This window comes from Hypomesus transpacificus, chromosome 5, assembly GCF_021917145.1.
Source record: "Hypomesus transpacificus isolate Combined female chromosome 5, fHypTra1, whole genome shotgun sequence".
Lineage (NCBI taxonomy): Eukaryota > Metazoa > Chordata > Actinopteri > Osmeriformes > Osmeridae > Hypomesus > Hypomesus transpacificus.
In genome coordinates this window covers 373,905-393,017 of record NC_061064.1, presented here as the reverse complement: position 1 = coordinate 393,017, position 19,113 = coordinate 373,905, and the positions used below count along the sequence as shown (strand labels likewise).

Sequence of the window (19,113 nt, the reverse complement as noted above, 5' to 3'; positions counted from 1 at the left end):
TGGAACGGTCCAATCACCAAAGGGACAACCCTATCCTCTGGTCAAATGGTCAGAATTCAAACCTGAACTTTTTCTGGTATGGCAGTCTCAGATATATATAGCTCTATATATAGAACTAAGATTTGGCGGAATTCTATACTGTCACACAAATCAGGTTCTGAAAAGGAATGAAGTTATTTAATTCTAGAAAAGAGGTGAGGTTTTCGTGAGGTCAAAACAAGGTAGTTACAGATTGTAACAGAAGACATAGACCAGTGACCTGATGGTGTGTTAATTTATTACAAAACACAAAGCACCTACAATATGTTCATCTACGTTTTGTTTCCTGCAGTGTAGCGCTTATCTTTTCTTCACAGTGATTTAATCTGAACGTTTTTAGACAACAACATAAAATAATTTTACCTCAACTTAAAATAGTACAGACATTTACAACCATTAGACTTTTTTTAACAGACATAAAACAAAGCAAGTATCAACAAACAACAGTAAATAGAGTAAAAAATAGAATTTAATCTTTTAAATACAGTATTTTTAAAATACAAATATTGATTTAAACCTTTTCATAAGCTTTAGTACTGCTATTATTAATCCACCATTACTGTTGATGTTTAATTTACACTATGTGACTATACAAGGAAATGTGAAAACAGAGTTTTGGTAATTTCTTGTATTGCTCATTTACATCAATGTACACACACACGCGCACACACACACACACATACATACATACATACACTAATAACTACCAATGACTTTAAATTCTCTATTGGGAAGGTCTACACCTCCCCCCATCCTCCACCCCAACCGTACCTATAATTTACAAAGTATTGTTTCAGAACACTCTACATTTGTGTTACTACATTAGTTATTGTTGAAACTAACAACTTTTTTTTATCACTTTGTTAAGCTGGATCCAGGCATCCATGTTTGCTTACATATTATTCAAAATTCTTAGTTTGTCTTTTAGAAATCAAATTAACAGTAATAAAAAATAAAATAAAAATCTGACAGGAAAACGTAGACAGAATTACACCAGCTGTTAATTAGTGTTGTGGAAAATAAAACACAAATGCTGTTGTGTGCATATCTACAATCATGAAGAATCATGAGTTGTTGAGCAGAAATACTGGGACTTGAAATATCAACATTTGCAGCTTTTAACCATCTAGTCAAGGCTGAAACATTGCCTTTCTTTGCTGGGAAACTGTTTAATATACGTTTAATAAACTTCAAAGAGGAAACAAGACTGACATTTATTTCAATTTAAAATAATTGCTTTCACATAACTGTCAATTAATTGCTTCATTCAAATCCCAAACCTGAAGCGAAGAGTAACTGTCGAAATCTGTTCACATCATTAAAAACCCAGAAGACAATATGCAAAAAACTGTCCAGCACGTTATCCTGTATTACGTAATCAATCAAATTATTTATTTCTGGGAATTTGTCACATTTGCTGGGTTTAGCTGTCCATCTTAGAAATAAGTTTAACTTTCAACAGTGAGGGCCTACAATCATAATAGAGCATTGTTACCCATTACAGTATCACAGCGTTCTATATGGATGAATAATATTTTTTAGGAAGGTCTTTTAAAAAAGGTCAATCTAAATTCAGCATGTGCCTCAAAGACGAGGGAATTATGCTTTTTAACTCCCTCTCCACATACACACTTTGACATCATTGCTTACATCAAATACATCCCTAAGATGTCTGCCAAGCATGTAAACACAGGAGCAAACGATGGAGGAACAGGGTGGTCTGGATGAGGCAGGGCTGCAGGTGGCTATCCTAGGCTGAACCTGTTGCATTTCAAGTTGCTCTTTGCCCGTAAAGGGCACCAGGACAATTGCAGCCTAAATGTTACACACAATGTGAAAAGCACCTGGTCAAAACAATAAAGGTCCTTCAACAGACTGCAAGAAGACCAGAGAACTGCAGACATCCAAAGTTAATGTTCCACAGAAGAGCCTGTGTCCAATGAGAAGCATATTCGAACCATGTTCCATCCGAATCGTGAATGGTAAGTGAGAACAAGCAAAGGGAGGAGGAGGCTCAAGCAGCCAATCAGACCACAGTCAGGGAGTCCTTCAGTTCCTGCCTCAGCCTATATCCTCCAATCACGTAGCCAGGCTGGCCTTTGACGAGCAGAGCTGCCCTTTCATTGATCTTGATGCGCTTTTGTTAGTTTAGTATGTAGACATCTAAGCTGCACACATTTAGAGCACATTCAACCCAACTCACACGGACACACAATTCAGTTTCTGGGGTACCCGTCGGATCGACGTACCGTATAAATAAGATGCACGGACACACTACAGCGTTTGCTTAGTTATCATGATGGCGTTTCCCTTTTCTTGGACTAACAATCAATTGCACAGCCTTTTATAAATCAATTCTCCACACCCACCCCACTGTTTACACACATCTGGTCGTCTTTCGTCATCCATATTTTGAGCTTGTCAGTTAATTCATTGTAACTTAAGTATTATATTGCTTTTAATATATTGCAAGTAATTCTTATGAAAAACAGTACCTGTATTTGCAGTTTAGGAAGTACAACTACTCAAGCTTGTGAATCCGATTCTATACTGCTGCTGTTGTCAATGGACATTTGCCAGGTGTTTCAGTATGGCTTTTTAGAGAAGGGCGCTATTGCATCGTTTGCAGAAAGGTCAAAGACATATGGTTCCAGTGTGGTCTAAAAGATATATCAATGTAGTCCTTCAGTCATTACACCTGCATGTCGAGGCTGCCGCAGAACAGACCATAGCGATACTATAAATATGATTGAAACATTCAACACGATTGAATGCCTCATTCTCGCATTTACCCACATTTAAATTGTCTGAGCCTTTCTTTGAAATTTGGCAGTCGTGTTTTAATTCCACCGTCAACCCCAATAAAGGAGCATATATACACGTACACTAGGTTCCCCATCTCACACAGTTTGTGAATCTCTTAGGAGGCCAAATGTTTAGTTTTTTTTATCCAAAGATTATCCTCACGTAAGCATCAAATTCTATTAAAACCTCTCCCATTCACACCAGACACTCGTCTATCAATTGTGAACACCCATGTCCTCAAGCCCTCACATCCTACGATCGTCCCCGCTCCGTCCTCAGTCCCTACGGAGAGTCCATCATGGCCTCCAGCATCTCCAGAAACAGTTTGTGCATGGGCACGCCCCCGCGAGTCTTGATGCTGTAGAAGGTGGTGAGGGCGCGGCCGGCGGTCTGCCGCAGGAGGGGCAGGGTGAGGAGGAGGCGCCCCGCCCGCTGAGGGTCCTCGGAGTGGCGCTGGCACTCCTGCTCCAGCAGGGCCTGGTGGAGGAGGTCACGCAGCTTCTGAACCGCCTCCATGTCCTCGATGTATACAGAGTCTAGAGGGAGACGGGGAGGAAGGGGAGAGTCAGAGAGAGTCAGAGCGATGTACAGAGTCTGGAGGGAGACGGGGAGGAAGGGGAGAGTCAGAGAGAGTCAGAGCCATGTACACAGAGTCTGGATTGAGACGGGGAGGAAGGAGAGAGTCAGAGAGAGGAATATGAAAGAAAGAAATATAGAGATAACTGACACTAATAACTGATAACTGAGAGGAGAGGGGCCTTGGTAAGACAGTGTGGTGGGGGTGATCTAGAAGTTGTGTACTCAATAACTAAACGGTAAAGAGATTCCTGCAGGATTGTGTGCCTGGCTGCAAACCTAGAACAGGACACACTGGTCCAAGGTAATGAGACTTTTTCTATTGTCAAAACAAATATGCTTTGTGGTCTAAGCAGAGAGCAGATCTGATGTTTATAGTAATCGCTCAGGTCTGGGGACAGAAAAGACACACCTGAACATGTTTACGCTTAGTTCATAACTCATGTTTTACTCTAAACAAAGATGCAATGTAAGCCAAAATATATTTTTGGCGCTGAATGTTGTCATAGCAGATAGATATCACAATGTTTAGGTCTGAAGGATTGTGAGACGTGTGTCTCCTATGCAGATGTTGCCCGACAGAAACAGCCAAAATACTCTTCAAACTATGCACTTCTGATCCCTGAATTTAATTTTTAGATATATTTGGGGGGGATTTCTGCTTTATTGGATAGTGAGAAGTAACAGGAACGGTAGGGGAGAGACAAAGGAGATGACACGTAGAAAATGGCCCGGGCTGGATTTGAACCCGGTTCCCCTCAGTCAGGCCTCAGCCGATGTGGTATGCACACTTAACCAGTGAGCTGTACTTTAGCTTTCACTTATTTGAATATCGCTTCGGATAAAAGCAGTCTGTTAAATGAATACAATTGAAATCAAAAGGACAGTTTTACCCGAGTTGGTGAGCGCGATGGCTTTGAGCATGACAAACTCCTCGCGGTCCAGCTGCAGGGCGCGGAAGCGGCGGGCCAGCTGACTGATGGCAGCGTTCAGCTCGGTCAGGCCCGCCACGCGAGACATCTCCTCGTCCAGGACAAAGTCCTCCGCAAACACCACCTCGTCCTCACAGTTCAGGGAGCGGAAGGCCACCCCCAGCACCAGCACTTCCAGCCAGACAGACTGCAGCACCGACATCTGGTCTGCCAGGGACAGGGACAGGAAGCCTGGAGGGGGGGAGGGAGAAAGGAGGGAGACGGGAGGGAGGAAGGGAGATGCGAGAGAAGGGAGGGAGGGGGGATAGAGAGGAAGGAGGGGGGGACAGGGAGAGAGAGGGGGGGAGAGAGAGGAGGGGGGGCAGGGGGAGAGATGGGAGGAGGGAAGGGGGATGGGGAGAGGAGAGGAGGGGGGGGAAGGTGAATTCAAGGTTATAGAAGACAGACTGATAGTATGGTGATTATACCATGGGATAAAAGGACAATGTATTCTGGTCCCTGACAACATGAACCATCTCAGCCTCTCTGTGGACGTAGTCATCAGAAATGACTTCACCATGACCCATACATCACTGTGACCAGCCTGCCATTTCTACCCCTCAACCTTCCCGCTCCATGTCTCCCATCCTCCCCCCTCTCCCTGCCCTGCACCTCCATCCATCTCTTTCCCTCCCCCCTCTATCTCTCGCTCCACTACCCCCTCCATCTTTCCCTCTCCCATACACCCCCCTCTCTTCCATCTTCCTTCCCTAACCCCATTCCACCTCTCTCCATCCCCTTACCTCCCTCTTCCCCACCCCTACCTCCTTCTCTCTCCCCTGGCCCTCCTCCACCTCCCTCCCCTGGCCCTACCTCCACCTCCCTCCCCTGGCCCTACCTCCACCTCCCTCTCTTTACCGGGGATGTGTTTGGCCCAGCCGATGATGACAACCAGCTCGCGGTCGGCCAGGTCACAGAGGGTGGTGAGTGTGCGCTGGGCTGTGTCGGGCTGCAGGGGGTCGGGCATGGCGAAAAGCTTCTCGGGCTCGGCCACCAGGAGGTGAGACACGATGATGTTGGACGAGCCTGAGTTAGAGGGTCACACCCAATCAAAACAGCTGTTAGGTCTGATGTGCTTAGTACACGTTGGCCTACTTGTAGGTCAGCCTTTGGATTAATGAGGAAAAACGGACGAAAAGAAACATGGGAGCTGGAGGTGTTTTTCACCAGGCAGTTGGAGTGTGATGGAAACGCTGCTGGCTGGGGCTGGTGTGTTTACCTTTGTCCCCCTCCTTTCTGAGCGGGAGAGGGGCGCTCTGGTAAGTGGCATTTTCCACCTCCGGCCGCCTTTTATACTTTTGCCTTCCGCCTCTCACCCGGTCCAGACGAACTCCTACAATACAGACAGGAAGAGAGGAGAGAGAGGCGGCAAAGCAAGAGAATGAGAGAGAGAGAGCGAGAGAGAGAAAAGACGAATACAAAGTCAGACAATAAGAATTAAAAAAAAGATCACCAAATTAATTATTTAAAAAAAAACGAATCTGAATGTCCCATTTGTTGTTGTAGTCATCCCTGTATGTCGCTCACCCTCTTTCAGCATGCCTACTTTGAGGCACTTGGTGAAGCGGCAGGCCTGACAGGCCTTCCGGCGTCTCTTGGTGATCTCACACTCATTGGACGCAGGACAGCTGTACTCAATGTTACCTGGAACAGGATGAGTTGACGTTAGGACCCACAGAGACAATAACGGCAGCCTTGAGACAGAAGCACACTGGTGGGGAGACAGATGGCTGAGCAGTTAGTCGATTCCCGGCTGCACAAAATTACGTTGTGTCCTTGGGCAAGGCACTTCACCCTACTTGTCTCGGGGGACTGTCCCTGTACTTACTGTAAGTTGCTCTGGATAAGAGTGTCTACTAAATGTAATGTAAAACAATTCTTGTGAAATGGAGAAGCATGCACAACCACACAAGCATTTAAGTAGCCGTATCCCAGAAAACAAACGTTTACAATATATCATCTTCCCACTGTACAGCACAGTCACACCCTCATCGTGTGAAACACCTTCAAGTCAGTCTCCTTTACCCTGTATGGTTCTCTTGAAGAAGGCCTTGCAGGCCTCGCAGGAGGCCACTCCGTAGTGATACCCCGAGGCCACGTCTCCGCACACCAGACACAGCCTCTTGGGCAGCGTGCTCAGGGCGTACTTGCACCGCCCGCCCCCGCTGCCGGTAGACCCCTCCTCCACCGCGTCTCCGCCCTCCTCCTTGAAGTGGCAGCGCATGGCGGGCGCGTAGAGGGGCGGGGAGTAGCGGCCCGCTCCGTCGCCTCTGGTCCCCCCGCCGCCGCTCTGGGAGGAGTCGGAGGACGCCCCCCCGGGGCTGTTGCGCCCCCCCCCTCCTCCCTCCGGACTGCTGGGCTCAGCCTTGATGTAGAGGTCGGTGCGATGCTCCCTGGAAGACATTATCTCTGTACGCGGAGGGAAGGAAGACAGAAAGAGAGAGGGAAGACAGGAAGAGAGAGGGGGAGGAGGAAAAGAGAGGAGAGGGGGAGTCAGACAGGAAGAGAGAGGGGGAGGAGAAATAAGAGGGGGGGGAGAGTGACAACAAAAGTTGTCAGATTGCTCCACTATGTCCGTTATCAACGTGGCCCTTCAAGTACATATAGCCATCATCAATCCACAGGAAAAGCAGTCAGGAAATTAGCACAGTCAGTCCTCATGGTCCCATTTTCTAAACGACTATCCGACTCAGCAAACACCTGAACAGCTGCAGAGAGTAATAATAGTCTGGTCTCTCCCACCCTGTATACGATGAGGTAAGCTGCTTGGAGCAGACTGTCTATGCAGTAGGAAGATAAATAAAAAAGAAAGTTGCAGCTAGGCCTGCATGCTAAATAAAAGAGAGGGGAAATGAAAGATGTGTTAGCATTTGAATGTTTGTGCTAGAATGAGGGCTAAGGAGCTCGGGTCCTGAAGGAGAGCGAGCGTAATCCCAGCTCCAACCTACTCCGCCCTCTTCAGATTAGGGTCAGTAATCCAGACCAGAGGACGACCAATCCTCTAATTAACCCCTCATAAAGAATCCCAGTAGAGCTTTCACTCAACCAATACACAACACAAATTCAGTCAGTCTTGACAACCTGGGCTTAGACATTCTAAAAGGAAACTACCATTTTATACAAAAGCTTTAAACACTTACAAGGTACAAACCCTGCAGTTTAAACACACAAGACGACACTAAAAGGCCTATTAGTGGGAGTACAACTTCCTGTGGTGCGCCTGGGATGATGGGTGTGCAGAACCCATCGCCAGGGGATTGTGTAAAAGCAGGGTGCCATCATGAACTCTAGACCGCACACTGTCTCTACTGCTCTCTGACACAGCTCTGGGATGAGGTGTTGCAATGCAGGCCAACAGACTGCCCCCAGTCCACCAACCCAACGCTTCCCAGTTCCTGTACACTGGTCTCTAATCTGTACGTGTTTATGTAACATGTCAACTTTGACATTTGCCCCATCTCTCCAACTCACTTACATGACACTGTTTAGTACATCTCAACAGTTCAGTGAATAAATGGAAGACAAAGGCCTAGCTCTCAAGTAAATCACTCTCCTGAATGTGTACAGGAATTCATGTCCCATGGGTTTATTTACCGGCATTGTAAATAATGTCTGGGGTGTGGTAAATAAATCTGTGAATTAGGAGACGACCATCTTAATGTTTGATGTTCTGGTACCACATACTTCCCCAAGTTTCTCAAATTAATATTTCAAAAGTGCTAAAGTGACTGAAACACCTAAACTGACCCGTCTGTGAGGTCTTTGCAACTACTTGTCAATGGGCAGTCTGCCAAAACCTCTGCGCTGAACTGACACAAGCGACACGCTGGTAGAAATAAAACATATTCAATATGCAAGCTAGCACATATTGTTAGCTTAATAAAGGAGGGATGGCTTATTTAGCTTGCTCAAGGGCGAAACCCTCATGGTGAGAGCATGATACAAGCCGAGCTAGTACCATTTTAAATATTGAAATACGGGAACGTCCAAGCCACTCTTAATCTCTTTTTGATGAGCCGGTGTCCAGCTTGTGTGATGTAACGCAGATATATATTTTCGTATGCCGCATACAACACAAAATTGACAGAATTCCAGCCTAGCGGCCGTAATTGAATTCAAACAAACGAGTCTTTAACAGCACCTTCCTTTGATGTGTGCCAGTATAGCTAGCCAATGCTACTAGCTTGCTAACTACCTGCCTGGCATTTTAACTAAACGATACACTGCATTAATGACCAGACATGATAGAAACCTCTGCCAGGAACTATTGAACATAACGTTGCTACTATACACGTTCTTTACACACACTGCGTCTAACAGCTAGCAAGAGAAACAGCTAGCTAGCTAACAGTTACAGCTTGTGTACGTAGACTAAGGAAAAACCAAAACGTAAGGAGTCTTAACACCACGGTACAGTACTGTAACCTTGTTAGGCAGGTGGCTTCTACTTTGTCGTCATATAGTTAGTAAAGCGTCCTGACCAGTATAACATATACAAGTTAGCTACTGTGTACTTACAATAGGGAGGACAAACCCGTTTGAGCGTTTTTCCTGAAATACGTTTTTATTAGTTATTCCTGGTGAAATTATGGAATTAAATGACATATTTACGATATTAAAATACGTGTGCACAATAATATCAACAATATTTGCTAAATGTAGACGTTTTTAAAGGTTTTGAATTTTACCTCGAAGCTACTTCCGTTAATCAGCAGTTTGTGAAAAAGAGGCTAGTTTTACAACAGCGACTTTGGATGTAAACTACTTTAACATGTTAGCTGATTAGCCAATATGAGTGAGATATGTATACAGTTACATTAACAAACCTCTTGCTTGTGAAGTATTTTGTCTTAAATACGAAGGGAACACATCACATTAACAATTCTAAAATGCTTGACACGCCAAATGTTGTCTTTTTTTGACAAGCGTCCCTGAAGCTCAGATTCCGAGTCGAGTTCCATGAAGCGTTGCAGTGAATGGTTGCAGGCACTCATCGGACTTAAACTCAAATAACTCAAATGTCCCAACTGGAAAAATGTTGCGGTTTCACAGTCCTGTAGAGGACATTTTTCTGAACAGATTGACATCAAGTTAAGGTTGTGGCATTAAAGTTCAGGTTAGTAGCCAAGGGTGTAAAGACCACTCGGCTAATTACAGACGTCTTAAACTGTTAAAACGCCAGTGCCACATTCGGGACGGTATTCACACAGGCATTGGATCAATCCTAGTTTTCGGGCCTACTAGCTCGAATGTTTTTAGATGTTTATCTGCTACAAATGAATGAGTTGTCTAAAAAATGAGTTGGAACAAAATACCACTATTAAGTGTGCCCTTTGCGCCCCTCCCCCCACCTGTCTGGGCCAGGCTGCTGCTGTAAGTTGCTAGCCAACCTTTACTGAGGGGACTGTTTGAACGCGCTGGAATAAAAAAATGTTCATCTTTATGTATATTTGAGACCACAGATTCGTAGATGTACGTTTCCACTATATGTTAACCGATTTTAAGGGCGATCGGATTAAATGAGCGAAAACAAGGCACATCTGTCCATATTTTGTTAGTGAAGCAGGGAGAGGAATGCTCGTGGCAAGCTAACTGGCTGGGTAGAGCGATAGGGAGTTTGTTAGCACTCAAAATGTAGCTCTTAAACAGGGGCACTCCTAGGACATAAGCTCGATTATAAAAAATCCCCCAGCTGGGAAATGTTCGCGGTTTTCACAGTCCTGTAGAGGAGACCTTCATGAACACAATGACATCAAATTGAGGCTGTGGCATTGAAGTTCAGGTTAGTAGGCAATGGCTCAAAGTGCTCTCAGCCATTTACAGACCTCTTAAAATGGGAAAACCTCTGTGCCACATACGGGATGGTATTCACACAGGGATTGGCTCTAATTTGAGTGACAGGTTGATTCACCAATTGAAAAACTCATCTGGGAATTTTGATTTTTGTAAGGGGAGTGCCGAGATTTTACTGTCGCCGTTTGGCTTCCTAAACAGCAGTAGAATTACAAGTTTTTCTAAACCGCGTCGCGTACAGCATTACAGTGAGCTACACTGGTTTAAAACTACAGGTATATAAGGACAATTGTACCCATGAATTGTTTACTAGTAATATAATGTCATAATAAATCATAAAAGGTTAATCGATATGTGAGGCATGTTTATTATTTTAACGATCGAAAACGGATGTATCACAGACCGCTATCGTATATGTCGTTAAACAGAGGCTAATTACGCTAACGACTCAGTCATCAAACGAAAATTGACTACTGTTTTCGAAAGTAAATGTACTGATAATATCAGCGTACATCGTACTGTACATTAAATATCACAATTGTGTTTTTTATCACAATGTTAAATGAGGAGTAAGTTCAGTTTGGCATTTGTTGACGCTTGGAACTCTCCGTTGTGATTACATTGAGAGCAGAACGTTTGTCCTCCCTACTTACAATTGTGATATGTCATAGCCTACTCGAGACAAGACATTTCTGATAGACAATGTTGGTTCTGGGTGAATGGGGGAGGGAGGGGTACATTGTTACTGTAAGTGTCTCGTAGCAAGAGATAGCCGATCTAAAATGCAGCTATAGTGGATGGGAGGGCTGAATTATAATATAATCCTGCTACAGTTTACATCGGCATTGGGCAACAACATACAAGAAAACGAGTTTACCTGTGTGCCAGACCGCTGAATTAATGTATTCGTGTTTAATGGTGGTTATCCACTTAAGTAGGCTACGCCGCTCTTGGTACAGTCAGGGTAGAACTTCCCAGTTATCACGAAACCTGAAAAGGGAGGCAAGATTAGGTCGTCGTTTTTGCTGTCGTATGGGTCTAGTTTTTACTGTTAACAGTTAACTTGCGTTGCACCTTCAAAGCATCCGATCTTGAAATGGCTAATCAGTAGTTTGCTCAATGCACCTTAGGAAATTGTAAATACAAGTCTAAGAAATGCTATTTAAAGGATGTCTGCACTGTGTATTCGAAATAATTTGTACAATTTCGTTCGTATTTATAAATGTTTGTGAGTTCATGCAATCCATATTCTCACTCCGGGGCCGGGCAAGCGTACTGTAAATATACGTTTCTGTGCACCAGACTTTACCGCCCCTCCCCCATACACAGTGACACATTCCAAAGGTCAAAGTCACACGAAAGCTTGAAGGACAGACATGGTAATAACTATAATGCCTATCTTTCTGACACAAATGCCCACTCAGGAGGTTTGAGTTAATTCTAAACTGGTTTTTGAGAAAGACACACTGAGAATATGAGTGGAATGAGTTGAACAGGAAGTATTGTAACATAATCATAAACATTTAATATTGTATTGAATTAGTTAGTTCGGGAACTATTCTTTTAATGTATTAGGAAAGTAAAAAAAAAAATATACATATATATAAGATTTTTGATAAGTGTGCTTGTAGACAGTTGGCACTCAAATCATGCATGTTGAATGGCAAAGTATAGTCTACTTCAAATGCATCAAAAGTTAGGATAAGGCTACATAGTACCAAATATATACAGGGGGGTTGTTCATCAAAAATGATAAGGATGAATATTGCATATTTTCTTTATATAACTTACTTAGCTAAACAGCACAATGACTAATTTTCTGTGGAATTTGAAAGACTCCCTGCCTGTTTGTCCAGCAATGTTTTGTTAACTTTCAGTGCTCTTTATCTACAAGCTCCGTGAGAGCCTTGTTGGTCTTTGGGTTCTAGTGATAGTGGGAGCTGATAGTGTGACTAATATTAAACTCTTTGACAGCTTTACATCCGGCGCACTGTGGAGACAGAGGGAACAGCGGAGGTGACCTTGTCCACTGATCGCAGACTGGTTAAAGGTTAATTGCTAAACTGGATTAGGGCTTCTTAAGATCGGGAATCTCAATCTTAAACCTGAAGAACCACAGGTCTTTCTAAGGAGAGACTGCCTCCTGCACTCTTGACATAAAATATACTAGGTGAATAGCAGGCATGTGTGTGAGAGATATGCTGGATGCCTAAGACTCAAGTTAGCAGGACAACCACATGGTAGAAAACAGTTGCAGTTTAGGTTTTGACCAATAGTAGGTTACACCTATTAGGCTACGTTAGTGCCTAGCGAGACATGGTACATGACCATTGCCAACTGGATAGGCTAGGCTACATTATTTTTATACATATTATTAAATTGAGAAATATGCAGGGGGTGGTCTTCAATCAGCGGGTCAGTCACGATGTTCTAGACACAACATGCCAACACATTCGGCAATTCTAACAGCAACAAACAGAGCACAACTCGTGTCCCCTCAAACATAGTCACCCAAACTTATCTACGAAATGATCACCACATGCAAACATCCGAAATAATTGGGTCACTATACTATTTAAGTAAGTCAATACTTACTGGTACATGTGAACACATCGTCACAGGATGTCGGTACAGAAACAGCTATGCTACCTATTCCACTGATGTCTGGCCACCGGCTTAGCCACCGTAAACCTCACCGGGCATTCATCATTGCATTAGGAGTGCGAGTATGCTAGTTGACGAAGAGGATGGATGGCCTTTATTTTTTACATAAATGTAAAATGCACAAGCATACAAGTACCGCGTTGTCTCTGAAATATACTGTGGCGATGTATTGTCTAACGTAGCGTAGCATACGTAATACACGCAGGTCCAAAAACACGGTTTCAGACGAAAAAGGGTCAGTCAACCATTTGGCGTTTTAAATCCATACGCTACTCTCTTCTTGTTCCGTCCGGTTCTCCGCATTGATGTTACTGTACTTGGGTTTTAGATCCTAGCCTTTCGCTGCTACCACCATGGAGGTATTATAGGCTACAACTGAGGTTTCAGTTACGTATACCTCTATACTCTCCTCCCTCAACCACTTGCGTATGCTGTGTCTCCGTTACGTCCGTACCAGTCCGCCAATCCTGCCTCCCTCTGTCGGCGTCATCAGCATTGCAACAATGAAGGAACGGTCCCAGTCTACGGTTGGCTATAGGGTCTGCCTGACTCATTGGTTTAAAGAATAACGTTTCCAAGAGCACATGTTTAAAAGAGTTAGGGAACTGTCACATTAGAGGACTTGTACGATTTAACACGTTTTAATCGGATCCCCCAAAAATGTGCAGTTTAACTGTCTTAAAACAACTGATCATTGACTGATCAATTGACCTAATTGACTAGTACTAGTTTGGCCTATATAGTGAACAGTATTTTCGTCAATTCCGAGTAAAATCATAGTGCGACCTTGAAAAGCGATTTCCACACCAATCGGTTATTTTTCAGTAATGGTTCAATTGTTCCAATAGCGCGCTCACATCTCTTTAGATGGCCTGGAAAATGTTTGCAGCCGCGCGCAGTCAACTCGGTCTTGTGACACTAACCCCGGCTCCCTACGCTACTAGGCCACACTCGTCAGCTGGTACGCCAAGCAGTTGCTGGATTTGGGCCAGGGAATTGGGGGCCAGTGGATAACTGCAATGAGATGAGAAAAGGAAGAAGCCGTTCTCGAATCCGCTTGGTAACTTGATCATAACAGCTGGCTTAGAGGAAGGGAGCGGGGGTGGGCATTCTATCTCGAGACTCGTGCAGCGCTGTAACGGAAAACAGCTGACTACAGCGTCAGACAAAAACCTATGGATTTTTAGTAATGAATTGTATGACTCAATTTGTTCAGAGCTCATAGAAGTACAAAACAGCCTACCCCCCCCCCCCTCTCTCTCTCTCTCTCTCACACACACACACACACACACACACACTCACACACACACACACACGCACACACACACAAACACACTCAATGGGGGCTACAATGTGTGTAATCGAGTGGTTATTACATGCTTTTTATTGCATCTATCTCAATTTAAGCATATTAAGGTTATAGTGTACCATGAAAGAACAGGCGACTGAGTCGTGATTACTCTATTATACGGGAGAAAAATACGCTAGTGTTCTGCATGTCATTGAAAATCTCCCAACGACCTTGAATTGAAGGTCATCCACCGGCTCCGCAGACACTGCAATTCAGCCGCACAGCAAGATGTTGCAGGCTCCGCATTATCCGTCCCTGGAAAACGAAAGGGAGGAGGTGCAGGGGAGCTGTTGAGGCGATACATGTATTTGTTTTCTTCAGATTTCCAAAACCTGTATATTAATTCGTATGATCCAGTAATAGATTACTGTTATTTAACCAGATACAGTGTTTTGTAGCAACCGTTCATGTAGCAACGTAGCTTATTCTATCTCTCTCTCTTTACTGAAGTTATTTATGTAGCCTCTGTCTTTGAAGCTTTAATAGAATTGAATGAAATGTCTTGTGCGGAGGGGGGGGGGGGGGTCACGGTCTGTGTTGCTCCGGTATCTGACATCTCGTGATCCTGAGACAGGTGTGAACCTAAACGCCATACACTAGCATTGCCTAACAAAGCAGTCATTGATGGGTAGTGGGTAATGCACCAATTCACACACAGGCCAATTTTATGTATTTTTTTCTCTCAAAACAATTGATAGCCTACTGTTGCTTATTTATGTTTATTTATGTACACATTAAATATCAATGATAGCATTGGTGGATTATTTCAATTTACCCTTAGAAAGTTACCACTTTTCTATGTGCCTTGCCTCAAAGCCTAGACAGAGCTGAATGAATTCAAAATAAATAAATAATATATAAAAGGCAAAATTAATAATTATAATTTTGTCCAGCGTTGGGGATCTGCCAAACTGGTTGTAGGCCAGGTGAAGACAACTGCAATTGACATTTTAAAGAGCTTAATGATTTACTGGGACGCCATCCGCTAATTTTTGACCACAAGGCTGTGTAGACAACAAAATGAGAACAGAATACATGATTGAAATGGGGGAAGGGTTGAAAAAGACGGACTCCAAAGTGCTAAAACAGTTTTAAAAATAGGATGACAGAGAGGAAATGGTCAGCTGGACAGCATTTAGCCTTGAGAAAGCATGGCAATAAAACCAAATACCAAAATAGGCCAACTGACCCCTTTTGAATGTGGAAAATACATAAATTCGTTTTACTTACACACATGTAACCGATGCATGCAAGTGCAAGAATGTGTGTGTCACGTGTATCAGTTATTATTGGGCCATTGTGGACCGGGACACCTGCTGTCACCAGTCATCATTGCACAACGTACAGATACCGTTGACTTTGAAAGTCCCTTTATTTATTTTTAAACAATGGTAGGCTGTATATCAAAAAACGAATGCCGAGACTTACGGTGCATGGTCAGCGGTATTTCAAGTACAGCTTACTTTACTGAAGAAAACACAACACCATTTAATACATTCAGTGGTCTTACGCCCCCTGGTGGCGTCTTGGTTAAAACGTAAAAACGACTCCTGATGACTGCGTGCAGTTTGTCCTTGAATACAAGGTCACACACTGTCCTGCTCAGTACAGGTGGTTGCCTAATTCAGATGTCATAGTTATTCTTCTCAAGTCATATTGAAGGTTCCTTTCTAAACTAAATTGTTATCTTTGTTGGTGTTTTTAGCTTAGTTTATGTTGTTAAAACATGAAATGACACTGTTTACTGTTGGGGTGAGGTGGAAAAGGATTAGGTGGAATTACACAAAACTCATGACCATCTTTGTGATCTGGGCTTGAAAACATGGACAGACTTTTCAATTCAGAATTACAAGTAACTTTGTTACTGTAGCTTGTGTTATATTTGTCTACTCAGCCAATTATAATCCAAAACTGTACAATGATGAATTTTCACCAATAACATGGCCATTCCTTATAACCTATACCTTTTCACACTGTTAGACAGTCGCAGTACTTAAGTTATCTCGTGTTGGCTTACTCCATGGGTGTGGACTGTTGTAGCTTAACCTGACCTGTTAAAGGCTCAACATGTTTAGTTATGCCCACCGTTGTTTCTGCCCTCATGGAGATGTATAAAAACCTGCCTCAGAGTCATCTCTTCAGTGCTTCACGCTACCCTGAGGGAACATGGATCATCGTTTTGTCTCAGCTGTTCTGGTGCTTCTTCTAGGCCTCACACAGCCCTCTCTGCAGGGGGAAGATGTGGTGGCGGGTGAGTGTTTTCCGCGCCAAAATGTTGTTTTGTTTGACAATCAAATGACGTTGTTTTCTGCCAGTGACATGACACATAGCATGTGCTTGGGCACCTTAAGTACCTAATTGTATTTTACACGTCTGCCTTTCCAGACGTCTCTACAATGATTATTGAGGCAAACAAAGGTAAATATAATATACCTATTCCTACATACGCCAACTGAGTAATTTAAATCAAACAAACATATCACATCAAATTCTGATTCGTTCAACTTTCCAACCCAGGGATGAGCCATATGTTGCTGGAAGGAGATGTAGCAATGCCAACAACTAGAAATGCTATGAAATGCTTAAGCCAACAATGCAAATGGCCTAAATCTGCATCTGGACTGGTTGAGGTGCCATACAAGATCAGCACTGTTTTTCGTATGTAAAAAAGCATTGCTATTTACATTTAGTCATTTAGCAGACACTCTTATCCAGAGCGACTTACAGTAAGTACAGGGACATTCTCCCTGAGGCAAGTAGGGTGAAGTGCCTTGCCCAAGGACACAACGTCATTTTGCATGGCTGGGAATCGAACCAACAACCTTCTGATTAACAGCCTGACTCCCTAACCGCTCAGCCATCTGACCCCCCCCCCCCCCCCCCCTATTTACTGTTGCTTGGGATCAGTGTTTGCTAAATTAATACAAATCTGCATACAACACAGAACTAGGCTCTGAAATGCACATCTCGGTAGATGCGATGTTATGTTTCACCTAACCATCTTGTCTTCCTTACAGAGAGTCATCAAGTAAACACCATAAAAACAGCCATGAATGGGTTTGCAACTCAAACCTGTATTCGCTTCGTCCCATATGCTGGCCAGACGAACCACCTTGATATTCAGAGTAATGGCGGGTGAGTTCTAACCAACCTGTCCAATCAGGGTGTGGCCGGGGTGTAGGTTTTCCTGGAATAAGTTAGGGGGGCATGAAAGAGTTGACGAATCATATGCAGTGATACTGATTTTAAAAATGAGGTGGATGAAAAAGAATCTTCTAAATGTGATGTTTGTTTCCTAAGTGAAACCTACTTAACCTAGAGAGGTGTTGGAAAAGCCCATTGTGGAAGCTGACATCCTGTTCTTAAATAGGGGAGAAGTGCATTTCTCCTGTCTCCTCTCTCCTGTCTCCACACACCTATCTCTTCCCTCCTGCCTGATATATCCTGTTTCCTGCCTCCTGTCTCATCCCTCCAATCTCCTGTCTCCTACCTCCTGCCTTCTGCCAACTCCCTCCTCTCTCCTTCCTCCTGTCTCCCGGCTCTTGTTCCTCACAGATGCTGGTCCTTATTGGGGAGGCAGCGAGGGGGGCAGCAGGTGTCCCTGGATACCAGCGGCTGCATGAGTAACGGTGTGATTCAGCATGAGCTTCTCCATGCTCTGGGTTTCTACCATGAGCACACCCGCAGCGACAGGGACCAGTACATCAGGGTCAACTTTGAGAACGTAAGGCCAGGTGAGAACTCACTGCCACCATGTCAGAATCATGATGAATCATGGCACAAACACTTTACATTAAGGTTACATTAACTTCCATGTGACTGCATAGGAACACTTTTTTTTTTACTAAGGTAGCTATGTAACAGTACAATAACAAAGTTAGCAACCATGTAACCATGTAGCAACCATGTAATCCACACTCCCTGTATCAAGTTGTACTTACTAAACGTCCTTGAATCATCCTTCCAGATAATACTAAGGATTTCATGAAGCAAGATACTAATAACCTGAATACTCCGTATGACTACTCCTCAGTCATGCACTATGGAAAGTATGTACCTAATTCTATGCTTTAGTCATGCAAGCCTGTCAACACATGAGTTACGGTCTCTTGATTACTCTGTTACACCTCATTTATAAGATTATTTATCAGATTAACATAGAATTTATGCCGTTTTATGTATGTGAAGCCCTCTGTGATATCGCTTGTAAAAAGGGTTTTGCAATAACAATTTGACTTGATTTTAATTTGATTAACACAGAATATTTTTTTGTTCCTGTCCTCCATGGTAGATACGCCTTCTCTCGAGGAGGGGAGACTATCACCCCCATCCCTGATCCCTCTGCGACCATCGGCCAGAGGGTGGGGATGGCCAAGGTTGACATCGAAAGGGTTAACAAACTCTATGAATGCTGTGAGTCAAGTTAAATGATGTCATCCTACCCTGACCCATTAAAACGTTTTTTTTTTCAAGTAGCCTCGATAGTCCAATAAATACATTCAGATTCCTCGATGTTGGTCTTATTTGTGACGTACACCAAAACATACCCCACTGTAATTAACGTGTCACAGACTCACTTTATGAAAATAACGATACTGTGTTTCTCATTGCAGAAGTGTGAAGAAAGATGACAAGAGCCTAGAAAGTGTCTCTCAAAGGAGTCATCAGTCAAAGAAAATTGTATAAGTGAAGGTCCGTCATGCTAGTAGTACTTTACATTTCCTAGATTTACTGATTGTCTTCACTTTCTGAAAATAAAACTAGAGAAATTACTTTTTTGGTCTAGCATTTCTTTTCATTTACAGAAATACATGCCTCGATATAATTTTCACCAAAAAAAGCGTATATTTCTTATAACAGTTAGCAGTGAACTAATGTGATTCTCAATTGAAACAGTTCAAAACTGAAGCATAC

At 43.4% G+C, this 19,113-nt stretch overlaps 2 protein-coding genes across 3 annotated transcripts; one reads left to right on the top strand and one right to left on the bottom strand.

Moving 5' to 3' along the window:
- Window positions 1-259: 259 nt before the first annotated feature.
- Window positions 260-13,329, bottom strand: esrra (estrogen-related receptor alpha). Of its 2 annotated transcripts, none has more exons than XM_047020249.1 (8): window positions 12,780-13,329; window positions 11,062-11,174; window positions 6,417-6,800; window positions 5,919-6,035; window positions 5,611-5,724; window positions 5,250-5,417; window positions 4,314-4,583; window positions 260-3,380 (listed from the first exon to the last, which is right to left on the bottom strand). In XM_047020249.1, exons 3-8 carry the CDS (start codon window positions 6,793-6,795, stop codon window positions 3,127-3,129), a joined length of 1,302 nt encoding a protein of 433 aa, XP_046876205.1. In that variant the 5' UTR covers window positions 6,796-6,800; window positions 11,062-11,174; window positions 12,780-13,329; the 3' UTR covers window positions 260-3,126. The 2 variants fall into 2 exon arrangements, with proteins under 2 accessions (XP_046876205.1, XP_046876206.1); XM_047020250.1 differs by lacking the exon at window positions 12,780-13,329 and adding an exon at window positions 11,259-11,464.
- LOC124467805 (hatching enzyme 1.2-like) lies at window positions 11,528-18,897 on the top strand. Its single transcript, XM_047020252.1, has 9 exons — window positions 11,528-11,563; window positions 16,307-16,450; window positions 16,585-16,617; window positions 16,717-16,857; window positions 17,217-17,334; window positions 17,755-17,933; window positions 18,167-18,248; window positions 18,491-18,612; window positions 18,813-18,897. Coding segments are annotated over exons 2-9 (762 nt in total). The 5' UTR covers window positions 11,528-11,563; window positions 16,307-16,365; the 3' UTR covers window positions 18,815-18,897.
- The last annotated feature ends 216 nt before the right edge of the window (window positions 18,898-19,113 follow it).